The 22,547-nt window shown below is 38.8% G+C and overlaps 3 protein-coding genes across 4 annotated transcripts in view; 2 read left to right on the top strand and 1 right to left on the bottom strand.

The window, feature by feature from the left end:
- Window positions 1–3,262, top strand: part of atxn7 (ataxin 7) — a 30,920-nt gene extending 27,658 nt beyond the window's left edge. For both annotated transcript variants that reach the window (XM_074668007.1, XM_074667998.1), the window contains one exon: window positions 198–3,262. In XM_074668007.1, the coding sequence (XP_074524108.1) occupies window positions 198–215 (18 nt within the window). In that variant the 3' untranslated portion in view covers window positions 216–3,262. The remainder of the gene's footprint in view (window positions 1–197) is intronic.
- Window positions 3,263–3,333: 71 nt separating this feature from the next.
- psmd6 (proteasome 26S subunit, non-ATPase 6) lies at window positions 3,334–8,067 on the bottom strand. Its single transcript, XM_074668019.1, has 8 exons — window positions 7,792–8,067; window positions 7,081–7,286; window positions 5,365–5,510; window positions 5,056–5,275; window positions 4,796–4,904; window positions 4,524–4,692; window positions 3,618–3,695; window positions 3,334–3,532 (listed from the first exon to the last, which is right to left on the bottom strand). The coding sequence occupies exons 1-8, from the start codon at window positions 7,934–7,936 to the stop codon at window positions 3,436–3,438; spliced, it is 1,170 nt and encodes a 389-aa protein (XP_074524120.1). The 5' UTR covers window positions 7,937–8,067; the 3' UTR covers window positions 3,334–3,435.
- A 2,820-nt stretch (window positions 8,068–10,887) lies between these two features.
- On the top strand, window positions 10,888–22,022 carry slc2a9l1 (solute carrier family 2 member 9, like 1). The gene is made up of 12 exons (XM_074679411.1): window positions 10,888–10,944; window positions 14,817–14,912; window positions 15,064–15,224; window positions 15,299–15,423; window positions 15,502–15,631; window positions 15,840–15,988; window positions 18,029–18,216; window positions 18,307–18,417; window positions 19,098–19,199; window positions 20,713–20,788; window positions 20,905–21,032; window positions 21,837–22,022. The coding sequence occupies exons 1-12, from the start codon at window positions 10,888–10,890 to the stop codon at window positions 22,020–22,022; spliced, it is 1,509 nt and encodes a 502-aa protein (XP_074535512.1).
- Window positions 22,023–22,547: the final 525 nt, after the last annotated feature.

Here is a 22,547-nt window from a genome sequence, read left to right as displayed (position 1 = left end):
TCACATTTCGTTTCATTCATAAAAACATTTTAAAAACTAAAATCTTTTTTCCCTGATCCTCATTCTTTAGTATTTCTCATTATCTTGTTTTTTAAACATTACAGTCTCCATTGGTTATAGCTGTGATTGTATCCGACGGCAGCAAAGCTCCGTCCTCAGACTGATTATTGAACTTTCCTTCTCCATTTTTTTCCCAGCCAAAGGCTCGTCCCTGACAGTGGTATCTGGCTTCTGGGTATGGAAGCAGTGGGCGGACGGGGAATGGTCCGGAGCAGCCTGTTTACTGCTCTGGACTGCACGAGGCCTTCTAAAGTCAAACCCATATTACTCTCAGCTTCCCACAATCCTCAGGGTGGAGATGATCTGGACTGCCCAGTGAAGTCAATGTGGTCCTATTTCTCCCAAAGCCATGTGTGTGTGTTAGTGAGAGTAAATGAGTGTGTGTGTGTGAAACAGAGAGAGTAGAGGTGGTACTGTGTGTGGGGAACACGTGGAGCACCAGGGGTTCCAGTGAGCTAGAATAGGACCCCTAACACAAGTGTTATCCCTGTATTCTTAGAGGTCTTCCTGTCTGCTTTGAAGAAGGAGGAACAATGGAAACAGATGAGCTGCCGGCTCATTGGGTTCAGGTTAAGGGCTGCAGCAACAAGCGGTCATGATGCTGAGCAACTGGGGAGGCATCAAGCTGATCTCCTCTGTGTTCTTAAGAATGACTGTGTGATTGTGCACGTGAGTACGAGTATTTTCGTCATGTCAGATTCTACTGGACTACTGGAATTTCCGACTTAATTACACCCCCAGCGCCTGATCTCAGAAGCCTTGGATGGAGAGCAGGAGGAGCAGCAAACTGTTACTTTTAACACCTTAAACACACAATCACCTTGTTGGTTTGCTTTCTGTTTGTCTGACTCTCGAGCGGCACGTTGAATAACCTCGGGTCACACGCAGTTGCCGGAGAGAAGCCCCTTGGGACGATCGGGCCAACTTTTATTATCCAGAATAATTATGCAAGTGTTACCTTTTAATGATTTCTTACAAGCTTTTTACACTGAACTACAAAGAGTCTTTGTAGACAAGGTGGAGACAGTTGTGTTTTCCAATGTGAATAGGACGCCTGATGTGCCCGATTGAATCTTTTGTCAGAGATAGAAAGAGAGCTTGGTCTTTAGGACACCTGTTAATTTTATGAATCTTTCCATTGTGCAAAATGACAGCAACAGTAGACCTACCCCCAACTGTGAACAGCACTAAAGAACTACTTACTCCACAGGCACTGCTTAGTTGTCGTCAGAGCTAGCCAACAGCTGCTACCAGCTTTGCCAACTACTTTGTTTTTTGTATCTAAAAGCAGGCAGTCTTGTTATGAAGCGGTGATGGTGCAATGCCGACATGGATATGAAGAAAAATCTGTGCAAACCCTGTTGTTATTGCCACAACTGACCTACTTATACCCGTGAGGCTGTGTGAATGTCCACAACAGCCATGGGAAGATGTGAATTGTAATTTTTCCCACCTTGGGAATCAGGTATGGTACGTCTTAACTGGAGCAAACTTTATGCACATCACCCGTCTCTGTGGGTTGGATTGTCCCTCCTGTGTGTAACCACTACGCTCGCTCTGTTCAAACTTTCAATGCCCTGCTGGAACACTAAGTGTGTGTATGTGTGTAGGAATTGTCGCAGTAGATGGCCAGGCATTTTACTCTATTCCTTTGTCAAAATGGAGTCTTAAATCAGGCAATACTTGCCCATCTTGCTGGGACGTTTGCTTTTTTGAGTGCTATCGTGCAGGTTTGATGGTGCGAGATTCATGGAGATGGCTTCACGGGACTTCTTTAAACTTTAGGCAACAACTTTTCATTTCTAGAACCTTCACTGATGTCAGATTGTAAGAAGTGGAGTAGTTTTTTTAAAGAATCATTTATCTTGTAGCCTATGTATCAAACAAGTATTGAATCTCCCTATTTGAGAATACATATTTTGTTAACAAATTGTACATAGAGAAATATGTATTTTTGCACAGGCATTTTTCATACAAGCTGAATATTTGGTACAATTGAAAAAAAATTATTTATTTAGTTAAAAAAAAGAATAAAAGTCAGAGTGGTTCACTGCCAAGTCTATTTAATGCAATACACCTATATGTAGAAGGTGAAGCATCTCATGAATCATGTACTGAAAACCTTTAAGGAACAAAGTGTCGCCGCTGTAGCATGTGTCTGTCTGACAGAGGAAACCTTTATTTACGTTTCAAGGTCTCAATCACATGTGCTTTTACACATTTTACATTGCCTCTGAATCAACACAGCAGGAGTTACATTATGACCCAATTAGCCTGTGATTTTCAAATGTCCTGCAGGCTTGAAGCTGTGCCCTTTGTCTAACCAGTCTCCACAGACTCTTAAAACACTTTGTAGACCTTAATCACATTTCATGATGGAAACATTTGTGTTCTTTTATATAGGTGGAAGGGACTTAAGCAATCATTGCAAGAGACACTTCAAACAGTCCAACCGCTTGCATTGTTGTTGCCAAACCAGTAATTGAAACACAGCTTTTGAAGAAATAGTTTGCAGCTTTTAAAAAAAAAGATATCAAATTAAGAAAGTGCCTGAATTTGTTTCACCCTGACTGTTTGAAGACAGTATTCTTTGGGTCGTTTTACCTTACTTGAATGTTCGAAGTGTTTAGGAGTTTGTGTTTTAATCTACCTATGAACCCTAAATGTGGTAAAACCTGAGCTTGTCAGCTGCCCATTATGAAACACTTTAGTGTTGTGTGTTTTTCTTTAGAGAGAGGATTATCGCAGTTTTCCAAACAAGACATCGACATTTGTCAGCCTCAGTGTGTGGCTTTAAGCCTCCTCTGGTTTACCGAGATATTTGTACACACAAACAATCTTCAATCAAGTGTTTTGTTTACCCTCAAACTCAACTGACATCCAAAAAATGTTTCCCGTGAGCAGAAATATTGTGTGGATGTTTTTTATGAGCACCATAGACTTGGAATGTGAATGTGAGAGAGAGAATACAGCTCGTGTTTGGGAGGAGAAATGAATCCACCATTCATACTATGTAAAAGTGTGTATAGATTTCTTTTGTATACATTATCAGAATCATTTTCAGCTGGACTTATGTATTGGCTGCTATGTAATTCATGAACAAAAAATAGGTTAGAATTAATATTTAAAGAAAAAAGATTGTATATTTGTTTTGTAACAAGTTTCTGTAAATAAAATAATTTATACTGCTATTTATATGAAACCATGTCTCTGCCTCTTCCCTGAGATCAACAAACCCAACAAACACATTTCAAACAGTTAAACAAATTTTATTATGTACACATAAGAGTCACTTTGTCAATCAAACTACAGGATCAGGCATACGAAGGAGCAAGGTGGGAGTCTTGCTTTGGTGAGAAAATATGGCCTCAGTTGTTACATGTTGATAACTCTTGACAGCTTCTGGACTCTGTTGAGCAGCAGGTCGCCCTTCTTGATGGTTTCCTGATACTGCCAGTTTTTGCTATCAGGTCTGTAAGGAAAAGTAAAAGGGCTTTAGAGTTCTGTCCATGTCTTAGTCCAATGACTTAAATCTGGAAGTACTTTCAGAATTTTACCTGTTTGTTTCCACAATCTCATTTACTTTATCAATTTTACAGTGGAGACGGCCAGCAGCAATGAACCGGGACAGTTCCCTGAGGAAGGAGAGCATGATCAGTAAGAAATCAAATATTTCCCTGAATCTATATTCTCTGCAGATTCATATGCACCAAAAATTCATGGAGTGATGTCACTTTGCCCAAGAGTCATATCGGTGTTTCCCCCCTGGAAGTCGAGTTAATTTTATTTTCCATAAAGCACCAGATCACAGCAGAAGTGATTTAGAGTTCCCTCTCTCATAAATCAGGTCTTTACCTTGTTTTTTTTAATTCACCAGACTAAATTGCCTTTTGTTATTTATATAATTTTCATGATGGAATGTTGTTAGAACATCGTTGGGTTCACATTTCTCCTCATGGAACTTCACCGTGTGCGAAAGAGCACCTGATATTTAGTGCAGGGTGAAGTTCCACTGCATATAGTTACAACCACCTCTGTCCAAATTCTCACTTTACTTGTGAACAGGGAAAAATCAGAGTAACATTAAAAAAAAAAAAAAATTGTAAGGAAAATATTGACACTAGTCAATACTGATGCCTGCTTCTTTTGAGAAAACAGGGGAAGCTAGGAATGAGATTTAGGTCATATCATCTAATTTTTGAGCCTTTGTTATTTTGTTGCACTCCAGCCTCGTAACTTGGCACGTAGAGACTCAAAGTTTTAGCCGAATTCTGTAAGATCCCTCTCAAACAATGCTGATCTGCCTTGAATCTAAATATGGAGCACAAGCTTATCTGACAGAAGTATGTAAATGTTCTCTAACACCTCCACTCATAAACTGTGATAAAAAAAAAAAGTTCAACCAGTGTAATTAATCAATTTTTCTCATGTCTCATCAGAGGATTTGGAGTACGAAAACTCACTGGTCAATGAACTCCGTGCTGACGCCAAACGCCTCAGCCATGTAACCCAGGGTGAGGGAGCGGTAGGACTCCAGCAGCTGGCTGTAGGCCTGGATCCTCATCTCCCTCACGTAGTAACGGTAGTGTGGCGCAAAAAGCCAGTCCTTCTTCATCTCCTGCTCCACCATGGCTGTGGAGAGAATCATCATCATTATGGAGTCACACAAGTGACTACAAGAGTGTTTCTTAGTCATTTTTCTATGATTTATGCCATTAGCAGAACGCTTCCTCACCCAAAGACTGGAAGAAAACAGAGTAACGGCACTCGTACAGGGAGAACAGATACTGGCGGACAGAAGGCAGACTGTGTAGCACCTCCAAGATCTCTGCTCCCTTTATTACCTGAGCAAAACAAAAACATTTGTGCAGACTTGAAACCGGTGTACCTGGCAAGGATATATCAAACATCTTGAACACAAACATGATGCGAAACCCATCTTTTAACTGCCTGTAGACTTGGAATATGAATATAGACTCTTTCTCTGTGGTCTACCTTTTCTCTGAGGTCAGGCCTCTTGAGGGCAATCATGCAGACGTAAACTGTGTAGGTGACAAAGGTCTTGTAGTCCATGAGCTCATATGAGGTGAAAGTGGACACCGTGTCGAGGAAGAGCTCAGCAGCTTGTTTGAAGTCTCTGATGGCCACACAGTACAGGCCCTGGTACACCTTTAGACGATTCCTCCGGTCCCAGTCACCCCCCTCCTCAATGAGGCTGTGGATACAGATACAGAGGTGGATGAGCACTGAAAAGATTACTGACACTGTGTAAATAACTCAGGGTGAGGATTCAAGAGCTTTTACCTCTTTGCCTTCTCTGAGTTGCGTGTGATAAGGTCGCTGTCCATGTAGAAGAGGCCGATCCTCAACAGGTAGAAGACGATGTCTAGTCTGTGACCAAGGGCCACCGTCTTGTCATAGGTTTTCCTAAAAGCAGTCAGAGCGCCCTCCTGTGGAGAATTTTAAATATCAGTGTATGTGCATCAATTACATGATTTAATATTCCCCTCAGGTCAGCTGTGGAGTGCAAGTAAAAAAGACGAGCTGATGTTTTTTATTGTGGAGCTGAGAGTGTCATTTGTTCGATGAAAGGCAAACTGCACACAGGCTTAAGTGGTACTGACGACTTTGAGTCTGATAAAAGCTACGCTGATTAATGTGAGAAAAGAACAGCGATGGATCTTTGACGGATACAGCAATAAAATGATGCTGTAACAATCTACAGTATTCAGTAGGTGTTCAATCAAAGCAACTTGTAGTGCATCTAGTTGTTTAACATGATGAATTGGTGAATTGTCTGCACCAAAACTCAGCGATATCCTTCTTCAGTTCTGACACTCTAAGCCAGTAAAAACAGAAGGACAAAAGCAAGCATAAGGAAATTTCAGCCTTTGTTGAAATGAAAAGAATAATATCCATCCAGTTTCCACTTTCCTGAGGGAAAAATCAGGTTTTCCACTAACACCTTAATAACTGACATTCAAAACATGTAGTCAAAAGCTTAAACACATGCTTGTTTCTTATTTGTGGCAATGTTATGGGACACAATGTTGCATATTTTTCTTGTTGCATGCAGGTATACTCCAGTTCATCTAGCAGCAGGGGTCAGATGTGTCTGTGCAGCTGTGATAAATATTTAACTTGCTCATAAGGACAGGTTCAAAAGGCTGTCACTAAATTTTGTTAGGGGTGCCATGGAGGTCTGAACTGTCTATATCACATACAGTTCTAATAGGTTTGCACACTCTGGTAGAATATTGAATTGAATTGATTTTTATTTCAGTCATGTCAGCACACAATACAACATCACACATTGTCAAAAGATGATCTCATTGTACATGTCCGAAAAGGGAAGACGGGAGAAGCAGAGCTTATCTAGTCCCGTCCCATGTTGGTATTGACATATTCTAGAATAATATATAGAATATATAGAATACAAACACAAATTTGATAGTTCTTTAACACAGTTTGAACACTACTTATTGGCTTTTTATAAATCTTTGAACATCTTTTTCTACCCATTTCCTGATCTGTAAAGTTCAACTACCTGTTCTCAGAGGTTCTCGGACAGCTCCTGTACTTTCCCAATAGCCCACTACCCAGAAAATATTCGAAGCCATAGATGAAATCTGCAGAGCTCTCTCCAGAGCTTTGAAACTCAATAACTATTAAACACAGATGACACACACGCCATAGGAGTGGATACTTACCCCTAAAAGCTATTTAAACCTATGTGTGTCAAACTGTGTGGTTATTATCAGGCCAATCATTTAAGGGTATGCAAACTGTTGATAAGGGCCATTGCAGTGACTATAGATATGATTATGATTTTAAAGGGGATAAATATGATAAATGGCTTAACCTGACCCCAATCTCTAAATAAAAGAAAGGCTTCTACATGATAATATTACCCAGTGTTACATTTCCAAAAATCTACAATATTTCTTAACCTCTGTAAAGTTATGTAAAATTTAGAGCACAATTGTACAATAATGTCGTGGGTGTATGTTGAAGATTTACCTTGTCTCCAATTCGGATCAGATATTCAGCCTTGGCCATCATAGCATCCCTGATCTCGCTCTCTCCCAGGTTCTTCTCTGCGTCCTCCAGAACATCATCCAGGCGCTTCAGCTCCTCCTCGTTGGCCTTTTTCATTTTGTTCAGGAGGTCACTGTCCAGCTGCCATTTCAGATCTTTACACAGACCCTCATAGTATGGCGCCATGTCTGTGGACGGGAAAGCAAACAAATGAATTACATCAAAACGTAAATAAGCAATACAGCGGTTGTGGAATGAAACTTGCGTTGTAGTTTCGTTTGACTCATGTTCAAACCCTGAACGCAACATCATTTAAGAATCAAATAAGACATGAACTCCAACGTTTAGTCTGCCTTCAATTTAACTTTTAAAACAGTTGAATGAATTTGCAAAAATTCATAAAGGCCTCCCATTGTATTTGATGCAAGTGTAGTAAAACATGAGCCAAAATTCCATAAACACCTGCGTAAACATTTCGTGATGGCTAGCTGACGCTTGCTAACAGCTAGCTGGAATGCTAACTCCCCCAACAGTCCCCGATGTCTGCTTTGGTATATTTCAGACGTCTGTCAGTGTGACGAAAAAAATGCGGTACCAGTAAAGAATTTATGTGTTTATAGTTAAGTGTTTATATATTGTCCTGCCTGTGGTTGCTATCGTCAGTTACGGCAGTGCACTTTTCTGCTAACTCACTGTTCGCTTTGATCGCGTCCATGAGCTCAGTCTTCACTTTAGCATCCTGTCTGTGACCGTCCATCGTCAGCAGGAACTTCAGCTGTGCTATCCTCAGATCAGGGTTCTTGGGCAGACCCTCTTCCTCCAGGTTCTCCAGCGGCATTTTGATCTACAAATACAGCTTCAAAGATACAAACTAAAGGGTTTTCTTTGTTAGGACCACTAACTGTCGTTGCCTGCTAATCTACGATGACTACGGAAAACACTCAACTGCTTTGTTTCCGGCGGAGCGTCAGACTGTGAGGGGACTAAAGAGCGGAGCAGCCTGAGATTAAACCACGAAATAAAAGTTTACTGCCCTCTGCTGGAGCCAGACGATAACTTAATGATGCCACAGATCGGCTAGTAGTAATGATTTCCAGACATTTGAGACCTGGGTTACTTTCAGCTTCTAAATTATGTATTTGCTGTTCATGTCTCCTTTTTTCTTTAGTTACAAACTGCCTTTTTCTGGACCTAAAGTAAACGTTTCAATTAGAGCCCACAGCACCCTTGAAGTCTGCTCAGATCAAAGTTTGTCTATCATAATGAATTTGAAATGTGACAGCCTTCAACTAGTGTATTCTAAAGTTTTCCATCTCTCCCATTGTAAGATTTAATAAGCAGGAGTAGACCAATAAACACCTAAAAACTTCCTAAAGGAAACCATAAAGCCCAATCAAAGTTGTTGTGGGCCCTAGGAGATGGTAAACCAAAGTTTTATGAACATAATTTGCCATAAACTGCCAAAAAGAAGCCAAAGTGCTGATGTGATCTCATGACATTTTGCATTGAACACGCCCGTTACGGATCATTACATCTGTGTAATCCTTCTGTTATGCAATGCGTCAGTCAAAGTATTATATTACATTTAACTTTATTTGTCTGGCACATTGTGCTATTGGGAAATCCTGCTACTTTTATGAAGCAATAAAAAGACAGCAAACATAAAAGGTAGACAAAGTGAAAAAATACAGGGAAGTCACAAGAAATTTCAAGTTAAAAAAAAAATTGCACTGCAATAACATAAATGTTGCAGGCTAGAGCAGAGGGCTGCTCTGAAACAAATGCTTTAAAAAATAAAATTAAGGAATGTGTATCATTATTATCTATTATCAACCAAACCTAGTGTGGATTGCTCAGTTTGCTTCTTTGCGCTGCTCTGCTGTCTGTGGTGAAAAAGAGAATGCTTGTCTTTGAGATCCTACAGTAAGACAAACATATTTTAGCCATGAATTTTTACATGTTTAAAGATTAGTTTTCACACATACAGGAGATGCTGGCATGAAAGTGTTAAAAAAAAAAAGAAAAAAGAAACAGTATTTTCTACCAGTTGTTTAAGAAAGTGAAAACATAATCTGGTCTCCTTATGCAAATTAATCTTTATAGAGACAACCGTGGCCTCCAGTCTAAAGCTTGTAAAAGAAAATATTTCAATTTTTTTTTTGCCACCATTCAAACAGAATGGATAGTATGTGTTTCTCAGTCCAGTTTAGTGTGCACAATCAAAATCACAAGGAAGACTACTGATATAACAGTTGTCCAGAAGACCCAACCTAACATACTGGCTGTTTACAGAGTGACATACTGTAGCTATAGAATGTATAATTAATAGACGCAGTCTCCTGAGTCTGTCAATGTATGTCACTCATCTTTCTGAAATGTATTTTGAAGTGAATCGGCTATCACAGCCATATTGGAAGCCGCAAGGGCTTTGAGTACAGCTATAGGGCACCCGTCAGTCACGTACAATGTGTGCAGATACTCAATTAAGTGAGACAGGAGACATTTTTGAGCAAGGCTGTAATTAGTTTAATTTCTGCTTTGAAAACAGCTTTTTTTTTGGCTTGGTGTGTATGTGACTTCCAGTACATCCGGAGCCAGCCACTTGAGAAACAGCAGATTTTAGCACTTCCGCATTGTCTCGTATTTTTAGATTGGAGGTTGCCGCTTGACTGTAGCATATAAATGTAAAGTAAACTAGAAAGACAACACGTGGTCAGTAAAACAACAAGGGTGACTGCAGCCCCCCCAAAAAATTGAAAGATTCAATGCAGCTGTCTGCCAGGAGATTTGAAAATACTTCATGCTTCCATCTGCTGACAAATTTATGGAGATGTTTATTCTATTTGTTTGTCCAGCATCAAAACAATTAGCTTGCAGACTATATTAGTATGTTTGATTGCAAATCATCCTGACCTGGATCCCAAAGAGGATCTATGGAAGAAAGATGTGAAACTCCTGACCCCAAGATAGAGATCAGCTGGAGGCTGCTATCAAAGCAATCTGGGCTTCTGTAACACCTCAGGAGTGTTACAGACACAGGCCACACAAAAATGATGCAGAGTGTGTACAGTGTATCTGGAAAGTATTCACATCACTTCACTTTTTTCCTGCGTTGTTATGTTATAGCTGCATTCTATGTACATTTGATATCTTATTTTTCTATTTTTGATACATATGAAAAAAAAAAAAAAAAGCTTTTACATAAGAAATGTTGGAAAAGTGAAGTGATGTAAATACTTTGCAGATGACCTGTAATTGATCCATATTCATAGGTCATAATATTTAAATTCCTTCCTTTGAATGACCTTGCACAATAGTCTAACAGCTTTCAATAGTTTTTTCTTATTTTCATGAGTTTTAGACCTTAATCATCTCAACTAAAAAAACAAAAAAGGCTTGAAGTATCCTCAATGCAATGAACATAGAATATTTGAAGGTTTAACTTTTTATTACACCACATTCAAAGACCCATGTAAAGACAATCAAATTTTAAGGAGATACATGTATGTTACCTTTGTAACTGCCAAAAACTTCTGTGTATATTTGATGTTATTGACTTCACTTGACTGAACAGATAAAGGCTATAGAGTGATAACTGTACATCACACAAACACAATCTTCTGTAACCAAAGCAAGCTTGGATTCTCCAGCAGAGCAACATGCACTCCACATGGCAGATGAGTTACTCACTCGGGGAGAACATTGTCACATTATTTTGTAGCCATAAAGTCCAAAAGTTAATGATAACCAGTTTGAAGTGGCTAACGGAGAGCGGTGCAGCCTGGACATATGCACTTTACAGTTCATGACAGTGAGGACAGAATGGAAACATTTCTGCAAAAGCTGGTAGGTTTTTCTCCACTAACTTCTCAAGTTCATTTACATAAAGCTCTTGCATTTTAAATACAGACTTTAGGAAAGTTAACAAGACAGTTTAGACAGTGACATCATGAATCTGAGAAAACATGTTTTTTTCCTGGGTTAACCAAGAATAACAACAGACAACAAGTTCCAGTTAGCAGAGAAAAGGTTATAATAATCTGATGTTTGGCACTAACAAGTTGTTTTTTTCTATTTGCCTCAGTGACTCAGTTGAATTGCAGCTTTTAGCTGAGTCATTTTGGCTCGTCAGTCTCAGAGTTACTCTTTAAACTAGCCATTCACTACCAAAAATAACACATCTCTGAGCACATTATTTCACATTTGGGTATTATCTTAGACACAAAGTACCAAATGATGTTTTCTGTACAGATGCAGATGGGAGTAAAATCTCAATCTGTGGAACAAGATTTAGTGTAACAACTCAATTTCTTAAAGCACCACAAAGATTTCTTTTCTGTGTGATAATACTGTTCAAAGACATTGAGACTTAAATATAGGTTTTAGGCATGAAGGTCCAGAACAGGTATGTTTGCAAATGATGTTTTTTTTCATGTTGTTAGGATATGGGATCATCCGAGAATTGATTTGTTTTCTCAGATGATAAGGAGACTGACTGACCACAAACAAAGTAAAACTTAATTGTTAATCAAAGAGCATTAAGTATGAATCAATGCAACAGATGGTAACATTTTTTAATCAGCCTCCATTAAAGCCTGTTCTCTAACCCATCTTTCTGTGGTGACAGAGGTATTCAATGCTCAAAGCATGGATCATACGATCACATGAAGTCGACACTGTTGTGGAGAATAAAAAAAGGAGCTACACGTTGGTTGTTCTCAAGATACTGAAAAAATAACCCGGTGAAACTTAGAAAAAATCCACTATAACACAAAGAACAACTTGTGATGCATTAAATAAATAGCAAACAGACACTATTTGCTTTTGCATATATGTGATTTATCAGTTTGATTTGTCAGATATTGACATTAAACTATAAATTAAACACACTTTGTTTTCCTTATTCATTAAGACCATTTATGAGTATCAATATCAAACACTTTCTTTTGGACATGGATAATAGTTTATGATGCTCCACTTTTACATTTATTTACCGGCATTATAGCCATTAATGTGCTTTATCATATTGCTTTTGTGCTATCAAAGAGACATTTTTTTCACTCGCTAATCCTTGCACAGTGTGTTGGTAATGGTGGATTGATGTTGGATGTTAGTTCCTAATGTAACAAAGAATGTGGTTTTCTTGACTTGCATTTCATGTACTGTGTATTGAGATAACAGGTGTTGTGAACTGGGGTTTTGCAGATAAAGATGGATAAAAGAAGAAGTTTGTTCAAATTTTCAGATGCTGGAAGTTATGGGGTCTTAGACTTAAAGCCTTGATCCGAGGTGATGTGTGTGTGTGTGTTTTTTTTTTCTGGATGCATTTCTGAAAAGAGTTTGGGACTGTAACATTATGATAACTGAGACTTATCAAACGACCCAGAATTATGGTCATATACAGCTACACATAGGCCTACTCATTGGTGTCCAACAGAGCTACAGCTGAAATAGATGATCTTCTTTTGATGGAGGACCTACTGGTAAAAATAAGTTACTCTATTTTATTTTTTCAGTGTCTTAATCCTTTAAAACTTTAATTCACAAATGTCTGTAACACATTTTCCTACATGACTTACTGACTTCCAAGGTTGTCACTGGCTGTAACCTTTGGTAAGGGTCACAGACAGACTGTCTGTTGTTCCTCAGACTTCCACTGTCTTTGGTCAAAGTGCTGTCAGTATTTTTCCTCCTTTACTCTGGTCTGAGCCAAAAGGTCACCTGAAACTGGATAATTTTGTTAGTTTGGCTTATTCTAAAACGAGGATTAAAGATCATATGATGAGCTTGTGCATGCGTTTTATTGCTGAAAACCTCTAATTTATCAACCAATGTCATATTTATTTGTTGTTGTCTGTTGTCTGACTGCTGTCTTGGCCAAGATCCCCTTGTAAAATAGGTTTTGCATCTCAATGAGAATATTTCTGGTAAAAAAAATAAGGTTAGATAAAATAGTTTGAAGTAGTTCTGTAATTTCACAAGTCTATGCCGTTTTACCATGAATGAATAGATAATGTGAATGAATTTTCATATCTGATCATAAACATATAAACATATAAACATGGCCTATCCCTCGTAGGATTTTCAGACACATTAACTGGAAGTCAGCAAAAATATTCTAGGATCTTATCCAGCTGGTGTGAGACAGCTAACAGAAGTACAATAACATCATAAAGTAATCAGAAAACACATCCAAAAAACAACACACCTTATGTACCCTCACACCGACACACACTTATATACTTACATATACACAAGCATATGCAAACATAACCTGAGACACCCAGGACGCAGGTTCAAACACAAGATAAATGAATACATTAAATCCCATGATCAAAGCTTCTGTGATAAGTTTTTGGCTGGTTATGACACAGAGTGAAAACAGTATGGGCTACAAAAGCAAAACCTTGACCCTGACCCTAATCACTGCTGCAGTGTGTGAGACGAAGTGACTGAGTGTACACTAAAGATCCAACTTTGCTGGTTCTGGTTCCGATACCAATACCTGGCTTTGGGTATCGACCGATACCAATCTGATCTGATCCAATCCAATTACAGCATTAAACAATAACCTGCATGCCCTACTGTGGGATAAGACTGGTAATTTTTTGGGTAAAAGGCAAAAAATGAGTAGAAAGAATTACCAAAGTTAGTTTTTATTTTAACTATTACTGTATGTACTGATTTAGTGTTTGCATGACAGGTGTAATGGCACTTTCACAATGCGATTAATTATGATTAATCAGGGAAATCATGCGATTAATTACGATTAAAAGTTTTAATCGTTGCCCAGACCTAATTTTAACTATAAAATCTTAAAATTTACCAGCAGTTTGATAAAAGCAAAGCTTCAGGATGTACAGAAATTCTATTCAATTGTAAAATTTTATTCCCTGTAGACTTGTAACGCAACAAAAAACAAAGAAAGTGCACCAGAGGTATTATTTGAAATCAAGTAGCCAAGAGCGCTGGTAAAAAATAATAATAATAATTTTTAAAAAAGCATAGAACTGGTTGCCCGGATTGGCACCATGGATGGGCCCCTTACTGTCGACACTGTTCCAGTTCTGAGGGGCACGGATACATAGATACCAGGATCAGTATCAGTGTATCCCCACTGTACACTGCTGAAACAGACTCTTTTGCATGTTTCCCAGCAAAGATGTACAGAGAAAGATGTATGGGACTGCTAAAAACAGGACTTAAAAAAAGGTTATCAGATGTACAGAACAAAATCAGCAAAAGGTTTGATAATACTATTTTGTCCACAGGGGGGAACAAAACAGCACTAACTACAAGTGCCTTTAATTTATAATTTGCTAAATATTATTTAAATTCTACGCAAAACATGTAAAAAAACACTTTAATATAGTTTCTGAATAATATCGTCTTTCTTTAAAGTTAAAAACGTGTGTATCCCTTATGTTTTCATGAAATTTGACTATTATTATTATCATTGCTTTGATGGTGCAAATCTATTTGCCTTTGAGGCAATGATTGCTGCAGCCCTTATTTATCTGCCTAAAATCAATTCATGCCTGAGCGTCATTATTTTTACCTCACTAAGAAAAAGACTGTGATCACTGGGTTTGGACACCTCAAACTGCTGGTTGTGAGCACTGTTGGCCCAGTAGCACCAGTATTCACTCCTCTGTTAAGAGCCTCAGTGTTGCTCCTATCACTGCTGAGTCTCCTCTGCTCTGTCCTCTGCCTCATAGACCCGGGGTAAGGCTCTGCTACTCATCATTATTCTGGGGGTTGGTGGGAGCTTTCAACATGGCTATCAAACCACAGGACTGAGCTCTCCCTCACCGGTGAGTCATGTCATTGGAAGTATTTCTTATCACCCTGCTGTTGTTGTCTTCTCCTGTTGTCTATTTAAGGAGGAAAAGCAAAAAAGAGCATCATTGTTAAGTTTCTTGTTAATTTCTCAAAGCTCTAAATTTTCTTCAAACCTCTGCCTAGTTCATACAGCGCTTCATCAACAGCACCCTCTATGAGAGATACGGAGAGGCTCCGTCTCCACAGACAGTCACCATGATCTGGTCCCTTATTGTGTCTCTGTATGCGGTTGGAGGATTCTGTGGTGCAATCAGTGTCAATTTTATCACAGGCACACTGGGAAGGTGAGAAAGAGGCACTAAGTGTATTTTGTCTGAAAGCCTGAACAGACTTTAAACAGCGTGTGTTCCTTCATCAGGAAAAAGGCAATGATCTGCAGCAGCTGTATTGGACTTGTTGCAGCAGCGATCGTGCTGCCGAGTAAATACGCCAAATCATATGAAATGATTATCATATCAAGGATCCTGTATGGCTTCTCAGCAGGTGAGCCCCCTCTGTGACACTGTACACTAACACTTTGTGTTTTCACCTGGCTGAGTTACTTCTTCCTCTGGCCTGCAGGGTTGTCCAGCAGCACCCATTCAATGTACCTGGGAGAAATTTCACCCAGGAAGATAAGAGGCCTAGTGACTCTGTCCTACTCCACCTTCCAGTCACTTGGAAAACTGTCAGGGCAGTTTTTTGGACTCAGGTGTGCACCTAATGTTTCTCCTGGGAGAACAGTTTTGATTGTTTGTATCTTTTGTAATGAAGTCTTGGGTCTCTTTTGTCTTTAACATAAAGAGTTTCAGTAGAGGAAGTGGCAAAAAGAGCTTCTGCTCAGAAGTCTTCATGGGCTCATTTTTAAAAGTGTTTAAACAAAGTAGTAACGGTGTTTTTTCTGTTGATGTTTGTTTCAGTGAGATTCTTGGACGTGAGGAGCAGTGGAATTTCCTCCTGGGTGTCCCCACAATCTTCTTATTGGTTCAGATTATTGTCCTGCCTTTTCTTCCTGAAGCTCCCAGATACTTATTTATAGAGAAAGGTGAAGATGAGGCCTGCAAAAAAGGTTGGTAAGCATTTCTATATTCATGTAATACCCAGTCAAAAAGTCTTTTGTATTATACACAAAGTTTTGAAAAAAAAAAAAAAAAAAAAAACTCCTGAAAAAGACATACAGTCACAAAATCAACTCTTTTAATCATGATTAACCACTGACTTTCAATCACTTATCTCAATTAACTGTGGTTTAAGTCATATTTAAAATTATATTTTGTATTTCAAAACATCTTTGCAGTCATTGATGTATAGCAATCTTATTTATTTAAGTCAAACTTAAACTATATGAGTGACTGTTAGTACTAAGCGGGCAGCAGAACAAACAGAAACAGCCCTGAACTTCGTAAGGGCTTCTCACAGACTTCAGTCTGATCAGCTGCACCTGTTGGATCAGCTCGTAGGTGATTGGTCAAACTCAAAAATACAACAGTCAACTTTAAAGTAAAATTGACAGAAAGTGTGTCTTTCTCGACTTCTGGGAGATTCATATTGTGAGATATGTCATTCAGTGGTGTCATTACTCCCCCACACAGCTGCATCAGGAAGCCAGAAGAAGATGACATCACACTCTGTTTCTGAAACAGAGTTTTAAAGCTGATTGTTACTGGAAGACATATTGTAAACAAGAATGGCTTTGAGCCTCCACTCTAACAGCTGTAAGTCAGCTGAGCAGTGCCTCTGATTGGACCAACAAGTCATCTTAATATCTTCTAAACTGCTGAGAGAATAATTTGACTCCATACAGTATGCACTGTTAGATAAGTTAGCTATTCAGACTGAAGACATTTTTTGTACCAGGCAGAAAACGTGTTTATTTCTGCTGTGAAAATGCCTCTTTTTTTTTGCTTGTTGTGTATTTGGTTTCTCAGATACAGAGCTAGCCTCAACTGGACACTTGACAAATTGCAGTTTCCGAACATGGTCACCTCATATTTTTGTGAGATTGCTGTTTGAGGGAGAGTTTGTGGAAGCCCAACTTCAGTAGGCACAAAGAGACAAAAATGATATAATAATAATAATAATAATAATAATAATAATAATAATAATAATAATAATAATAATAATAATAATAAAAACCATTAGATTCAATCACATTGATGACAGATAAAAAACTCAAAGTTGAAATTTTTGAGTTTACTTTACCACTCAGAGCAAGCTTAGCATCCTGCTACTCTTTGTTTTTCTCCATGTTTCAGTTGACTCATTTATTTCATGTTCACTTGTTTGTTTAAGTTTATTGTATAACTGTGCTTGATCTGTCTGGAAAAGACCATGTCATGTAAAGTACATGAACTGTATTAAGAAGAGTGCATTGTTCTGGTGGAGTGATACGATCAATACAAGCCCACATTAATCACAGAAGCTTTTCACATTTCAGCACTCATTGAGTTCAATGCACACCCAATTAAAACGCTTTGTTGTTTCTCGTACTAGTATCATATAAAACAACACCACCTTGAGTGTAATCTCTTTTTTTACAGGTCGTCTCACTTACAAAACCACAGAAAGCAATGACAGATCACTTTTTTGTTTGTTAACCATTGTATGGGCCGCACCTAGATCACAACTTGACAGAAACTGGACAGTTGACAAGGAGCACAAACATTTTCTGTGCACATCAAAGATGCACACATTTGAACTCTACTGCTGACCACCTATTTGAAAACTGGTACACATTTAGTGTGTTCCTGTTGCAATCATTCAAAAGAGGAGGGGGAAAAGTCTGTGTTCAGTCGATTAAGCAGGGATGAACAAGTCAGAGGTAGCCTAACAGCTTGATCAATAATGTGGCATTAACTTGGTTTTACTGGTATTGATGCATGTAGTTGCTGTAAGTACATGCCTTTCCAGTGTATAACAGCACCAACTGAATACTTCTTGTCCAATCAGGATGCTTGGTTGGGGCTAGAGGTTAAACAAAACTGAGACATACAATGAATCAGAATCAATCAGAAGCTTATTTTTTTCCAGGCAGTTGGCTTTGACTTCATCAGTTGTACAGTAAATATGCTCCAAATGTGAATAAGGAGTTGTGTCTCTGATCTTCCAGCTCTGCAGCGTCTGTGGGGTAAAGGGGACTATAAGCAGGAGATGGAGGAGATGTTAGCTGAGCAGGCCATCATCAGTGCAGCACAACCAAAAACCTTCATGCAGATCCTGAGGGACAACTCTGTGCGATGGCAGCTCGTCATCATAGTCACCATCTACTTCTGCAACCAGATGTCAGGCATGAATGCAGTAAGCAGAAAGATTCATGTTGATTCTGTCCTTCAAAGAATGATGAGCCTGTCTTCTTAGATTCTAATTTATGTTTCTGTTTGTTTCCAGATCAGTATTTTCTCCTTTGACGTCTTCCTGCAGGCAGGTATACCAAAAAACATGATTCGCTACGTTACCCTGGGTCTTGGATTAACTGAGATTGTCACCTTCATCTCCAGTGTGAGTGACTCTCCCGGCATGATGTGTAGTCTTGTTTCTGTTCAAGTCCTGAGCTGTGCAGAGAGAGATCAGAGGCGAAGTTTAAGATGCTGTTTGTCTTTCATCAGTGGGTGGGTTAGGGTTCATTTACTCAACATTCCCACGACACACTTTTCCCTCTTAGTCAAAAACCACTCGTCCTGTTTATGCAGTTTGTGAGCCTCACCTTCAGTCATTCACTCACAGGCTTTGAGCATAACGACATTCATATCTGAGGAAAATTATTGTCCCCTGTCTGTCTTGTTCACACTGCTGAGCTTAGTGTTTTCTTATGAATGAATGAATGAATGAATGGTGCAGAAGGAACGCTGTAAACATCTTATTCAGAAATCACATGATTATCCCAGTCAGCTCACTGTATCAGTTTTTATTATTTCCAAAAAGTCGATATAAAAGATTGTTATTGGATTTAAGAGTGTTGCTCAGACAATAAAACAGGAGCATAAAAACAAGTCAACATTTGGTTCAGCACATCAAAAGGTCAGACTGAGCCAAGCATTGAATTTTATTTGGGAATGGGTTTTGGTTCACTCAGGTACAGTTCTGCTGGGCTTTCTTAGTACTTTATTGAGGATTGCAAATCTTAGCACAGTGTTACATTCATTCTTTTCATTTTTTTTCTTTGTCTTTTTTTCTCTCAGGGTATGCTGGTTGAGCGCGCAGGGAGGAGGGTGTTGTTCTGGGTGGGCTATGGTCTGATGTCAGCCTGCTGGGTGTTAGTCACAGTCACACTCACTCTAAAGGTAAGCATTTTTCATTTGGATACTAACAAAGAAAGACAGCACTGAATTTAATGTAAAGGCTTACTTAACTTGAATGACACACACATATATATATATATATATATATATATATATATATATATATATATATATATATATATATATATATATATATATATATATATATATATATATATATATATATATATATATATATATAGAGAGAGAGAGAGAGAGAGAGAGAGAGAGAGAGAGACAGACAGACAGACAGACAGATAGATAATTATACTTACTGCATTAAAAAAATTACAAAAAACAATCTTTACCGTTACTCTCTTGATGTAAAAATCTAATGAAATGGCAGTCCACAAAATGAATTTTTAAATATATTTTTAAGGTGTGTAAAATCAAAAGATTGAATCCTATGACCCCAGATTATATAGCATAGAATAGAACTTTATTGTCATTGTTACAAGTACAACAAAATTAAAGTCACAGGACCAATCAAAGGCTGCACGGTGGCGCAATGGTTAGCGCTGCAGCCTCACAGCAAGAAGGTCACAAATTCCCTGGGTTAAAATCCCCACCTGGTTGGTGGGCCTTTCTGTGTGGAGTTTGCATGGTCTCCCCATGCATGTGTGGGTTCTCCCTGGGTACTCCGGTTTTCTCCCACCGTCCAAAAACATGCTCACTACGTTGATTTGTCACTCAAAGTTGTCCATATGTGTGAGTGAATGTCTGTCAAGAAAACAAAAATAAGAAAGTGAATAGTAAGTGCAAAAAGGCCCATACCAGCATTTTGTCCTCACCTTGTGGGAAGACATCAGGGCTTACACCAGTTAGCACTGACATGCTACAGGCTGCTAACAGCTGAGTTCACATGTAAACAATGTAGCCAAGGTTACATGTAGGATCTCAATACAAACACAGGAGAAAAAGTTGTAAAAATATCACTGCCACAAAAAGTTTGGTGTCCATGACCAACAATATGGCTGCTTCAGTAGGCTAACTTGAGCTACACACGTTGCACAATCACCTGCACAGTTTCTTGGTCAATTTAAGCTGCCAGACTTGTGGTCTCTTCTCCGTCATCACCAGCACTGTGCTGAAACCTTTATCCTCTTACTTCCTCTAACTGCAGACTCAAACAAGAGGGTTTGAAATACCTCTCACTTTCTGCCTTTGAGAATCAAACTGCAAGGAGCAACAGGGTTGGCTGAACACAATGTTCTGCTGCTATGAGAAACACTTTGGAATATTAATGTGCAAATTGTTGGAATCAAAATAAACCAACCCAAACACAGAACATGAACAACCTGCGCCAACCATCCACATGACACACTCTTAGAGTGTAATTTAATCATAAGAGGTGACAAACAGTAAGAGCGGGGATTTTTAAATCTGAAAATATGAATCTATTTCCGCACTACAAAATATCATCTCACTATAATTGCTGCTTGGTTGACAGCAGTAGGGTTAAATCAGAAAGAGAAATAAAAAAAACATCAACTGATGCTTCATTGTTTTTGTGCAGGACATCAACTTTTGGGTCCCGTACATTACCCCTGGTGTGATCATCCTCTTCATCATCTTCTTCTGTGGAGGACCATGTATGTGCTTCAAACAGCTGAGTGATCAGGGGTGATGTGTTATTGACTCACATATAAAAAGTGTTTGCACAGAGATACATGAAGTGTATACCTGTTGTTGTCTCTGGTTTGCTCAGCGGGATCTACTCCGACCCTCATGAACGAGATCTTCATCCAGTCTGATCGACTGGCAGCGTATGTCGTGGTGGGGATCCAGCGTTGGTTGCTGTTGGCGCTTCTGGGTCTTGTCTTTCCATTTCTTGTTGTGAGTGTGCATGACACAAAAAGCAACACAACTTACAACAGATGCACAAATGGTACTTTAAAGAGGGTTTTTTTGTGTTTTTTTTTTTTTTTTTTTTTGGCTTTGTACTGTCCATCTAGAAAAATTCTCACACAGGTGTTTAGAAAACTCTTATTTCAGCCTCGGTTTGAAACTTCATTTCAGCTGCTGTCTCTTTAAGGCTCCCCTCTTCACAACCCGCCATCACTCTGATTGGCCAGCCCTCTGGGGGCACGTTGGGGGCAGAGCTGTGGGCAGACCTTTGTGTTTGGGGCCCACCCCTCCACCATTTCATGAATGAGTTATAATATCCTCATGTAATAACCTCATTATCTCAGCGAGATCTTATAAAAATCTTGTGCTGTTTTTAGAACAGATGGTTTAGAGCAGTTTACTGTCAGATTCAGGTGTTTCCACAACTTGTGAATTTGCAAAAGTTTGAAAATCGCGTTTTTATGGATAACCAGTGTTGTTACATTAGAGCCATGTTAACAACATGGGAAGGCATAATACCCCCTCTTTAAGTTAAAATACTAATGGTCTTTTTAATAAATTTAATGTTTTTCTTGTACAGTAACACAATGTTTTTCCCCCACAAATATCTCTAACAGGAGGAATATACTAAAGTGAACTGTAGTGAGCAGCAGCATATCTGGAGTCATTTGGAAACCTGTCTTTTTGTTATTCTACTCCTGAAAACTAAAAACATGTCAGCACAATCAAAAATTTAAAATATTTCCTTCCTACTACACATTCTAATGTCTGATATTGTCTCTGTTCCCTTAGGCTGACCTGGGCTCTTATGCCTTTGTGCTGTTTGCTGTTATTTGCCTGATGGGTTGTGTTTTTACCTTCCTCTACCTGCCTGAGACCAAAGGGAAGACCCTGCTGGAGATATCCAAAGATTTCAGATCCATCACAGTCTGTGGAAAATCCATCACAGAGGAGAGTGTGATGGAGACCAAGTTATAAGAGCTGAGATTTGGTAACTGTCTCACACCATCAGAGGATTAAAAAAAACGACTTGTACTTTTGACCTCAAGGACAAGATTTACGCTTCTTCGGTGTTTTTGAACTGATTGCAAAAATATTTATATGTGAGCACTGTAACTTGTACTGAGGTGAAATATCTGAAGAACTCATCAACTTGAGCTTAGACATTGAGACAACCCCGGATAGAAAAAGGAACAACAGCATCATCCTCCATCCACCATGAAAAGCTATCACCTCTGATGCCACTGTGAGGATGTTGTTATTTTTGTGTTACTAAAAAGAAAGGATATTTTTTATGTCTTTTTCAGCATTTTGCTTTTTTAGTTCTTTTATTTCATTTATTAGGTTCATTATGAGCTTTTGTTGTTTTGATATGTTAGACATCTCCTCAGACATAAAATTGAGGGATTTATTTTTATGTCATCCACCTCCTCCTCTGTGATTGCACATGTTTTCTTTGGTCCCATCCTGAAGGATTGGTCTAGAAAGTGTGTTTTATGGGAG

This window comes from Halichoeres trimaculatus, unplaced genomic scaffold (genome assembly GCF_033239565.1).
Source record: "Halichoeres trimaculatus isolate MK-OKI-2021-1 unplaced genomic scaffold, fHalTri1.1 fHalTri1_scaffold_1, whole genome shotgun sequence".
Lineage (NCBI taxonomy): Eukaryota > Metazoa > Chordata > Actinopteri > Labriformes > Labridae > Halichoeres > Halichoeres trimaculatus.
This window is presented reverse-complemented; position numbering and strand designations above follow the sequence as displayed.